General features: G+C 38.7%; 1 protein-coding gene across 1 annotated transcript; it reads right to left on the bottom strand.

The window, feature by feature from the left end:
* Nucleotides 1-827: 827 nt before the first annotated feature.
* On the bottom strand, nt 828-1,685 carry LOC115954039. Its single transcript, XM_031071897.1, has one exon. It carries the CDS (start codon nt 1,683-1,685, stop codon nt 828-830), a length of 858 nt encoding a protein of 285 aa, XP_030927757.1.
* Between the last annotated feature and the right edge of the window lie 1,081 nt (nt 1,686-2,766).

Raw genomic sequence — 2,766 nt, 5'->3', positions numbered from 1 at the left:
AGCACTATGATGCTTGTAAGAAGCCATTAGCAAGGCCCATATGGACACATGAGCTTGGGTCTTCTTCAATTGGGTCAAGACCTTATCCTCTTCCTCTTTCTCTTCTTTACCTTTGAGTTTTGTGGGCTTGGACCCTTCTCCCATATTCCTACCAGGGTAATCCTTCTCTAAAAAGGATGGCTTGTAGTGTTTCCCACTCCTAGTAATATTTGCTACATTGTCCTCGAGGACTCTTTTCTTCAACTCGGTCATCCTTTAGGGAATATCCCCCATACAACCACTGCACTCTTTAAAATCTCATCTTCTTCATCCCATATTCCTTGAACCTCTACCGCGTTAACTTCTACAGTTTCTATCAACTATGAAAAATCCTAATCAACTTCTTCTATTTGCACCCAATTCTAATATAAAGGAAGAGCTCGATGATAATCAAGCAAAGGGTTCTTCCTAATGTTGGGTTTGGTGATGATGTTTGGATTTGGGAGGGTTTCATTGTCTATGAGGTCTTGTATTTCATGTTTAAGGCAGAAGCAATTGTCATTTTTATGTCCAGGTTTCTAATGGATGTGGCAATATTCATTAAGGTTCCAAGTAGGGGCTACATGATTAGGCATAGGTGTGGGATCTAAGGGTTTGATGAATCCTTTGGAAGTTAAGTTCTCATATGCTTGGGTAAGGGTCATTTCTAGGTTGGAAAATTCTCTGCGGGCTTTCTTTGTGAAGCTTGAGTAAGCTAAAGTTTGTTGAGATATGATGGCACTCACATTCATGGGATTAGGTGCTTTAAAAGTGGTCACTCCTCTCCCATATGTCTTCTTGATTGGAGGTTAGCTCTCACCTTTCTCCAATTGACCATTATTGATAGCGTCTTCAATCCTAGTTTCACAATCACACAATTCTCCAAAAGAACTAATAGGCGATGACAAGAGCCTACTATTATATGCCGGAAGCAAATTCTTGATGATCATGTTGATTTGGTTTTTCTCATTTGGCCTATTAACGACCCTAGATGCCTTCCTTTTCCACCTTGTCATGTATTCGAAAAATATCTCACTTACCCCTTGCTTGGTAGTCTCCAAATCCCTTGGAGTCAAATTAATCATAATATTAAAGATAAATTGATCCACAAACAACTTTACTAGTTCATTCCGCACCTTGGTCTTAGTTGGGTCCAAGCTATAGTACCACCTCGATGCACCTCCCATAAGTGAGAGAGGGAAAGCGTGCAAAGTTTGCTTCTCATCTAATCCTTTCATTTTATCAATGCTTAGATATCTTCTAACATGTTGCTTTGGTTCTCCAGTCCCATCAAACTTTTCTGCAACAAAAATCTTGAACATTGGAGGCAATGCAATGAGAGTCTTAGAGCTTATGCCACCCATATTGTAGAGACAATCATCCATCCCTTGGGCCTTGCGAAAGGCCAGTTGCATCTTTTCCATTTTCTCCTTTATGGCCACGGTATCTGCGGTGAGCTTCTCAAATTGCTTGTTTCTCTCATACTCGGCCTTATCCTTTTCATCCCAATCTTCATCTTCATCATATATATCCACATGTATGGATTTCTTAAACTTGGTATCCTCTAGCTTGGTGAGACAAACCCCCATCTTCTTGAGAATGTCGTTTTGTTCTTCTATTGCCTTGAATATCTTTTGTGCCGTCGTGTCATCAATTGGAGCATCCATTCCTTCTTGAGATACTTCCTCTCGAGATGTCTCTCCTAGAGATACCTTTTCTTGAGATGTTTCCTCAATTGTGACCAAATGCCTTCTGTTCTTTTCTCGGACCCAAATTGGAGTGAGGACATGCTTTCTTGATCTTGGTGTTACAATGGTGCTTGAAAAGAAGTCCCATTTTATTAAGCCCATATCCCAATTAAAAGGTTCTTTGTATCAACTTAGATGTTCTTAGAAAATCATTTTAAGTCCATTTTAATGAAGGCCCAATTACAAAATCACTCACTTTCCTCTCATAAACTTTGCCCCTTGTTTCATTGGGCTTTAGTCCATTTACAATAAGCACTCATCTTATTCTCATTAGTTTTGATTAGAATGTGCTTAGAGATTTTCAACCCTTTGTCTCAAATATGAGCTTACAATGTATCCATCACCTTCAAGCTCTTCCTCTTTTCATTCATTATCATCATTTTTTTAAAGTAGCCTTTTAGCTAGGATATATTATAGCCTTCCTTTCAAAGTCCATGAATTTCTCATCATTTTAGGCCTAAGCATGCAACAAGAAGGTCCAAGATTAGGGAATTTCATATTGGCTTTGTAGGATGTTGGATGCTTAAGTCCATAGCAAATTTGTTACACTAGGCCTAAGGTAATTTTTCAAGAGGCCTTTTGATTTGGGCTTATGATAGCAATTAGGCTATGGTCTTATGAACCTTTCAAGTTAAGATATGCCTTTGGATTTTGGTATAAGCCTCTTATATGTGAGAACGTCTTTTCTTTTATCCTAATATCTTAGGGTATGCCATAACTTTTGGGTCGTCCTCAAGCTTCTACATCTTTTATTTGTCCTTTAGAATTAAGTGAACACAAGATATATGGTTGAACAAACAAGAGATATAAAAAGGGTACCCTTTCATGGATAGGATCTAGGATCTCTCTAAGTGTGGGTAGGCTCCCTATAGCTAAAAAGATAGATCAGTAAGTCACTCACAACTAGGTGGGCCATGAATTTCAAAATCCATGAATTTCTCATCATTTTGGGCTAAAGCATGCAACAAGGAGGCCCAAGATTAGGGAATTTCATATTGGT

The sequence above is a fragment of the Quercus lobata genome, chromosome 1 (genome assembly GCF_001633185.2).
Source record: "Quercus lobata isolate SW786 chromosome 1, ValleyOak3.0 Primary Assembly, whole genome shotgun sequence".
NCBI lineage: Eukaryota > Viridiplantae > Streptophyta > Magnoliopsida > Fagales > Fagaceae > Quercus > Quercus lobata.
This window is presented reverse-complemented; position numbering and strand designations above follow the sequence as displayed.

Coding starts and splice junctions, on each gene's coding strand:
- LOC115954039 (XM_031071897.1), bottom strand. CDS start 1,685: ATGGATGCTCCAATTGATGACACGACGGCACAAAAGATATTCAAGGCA.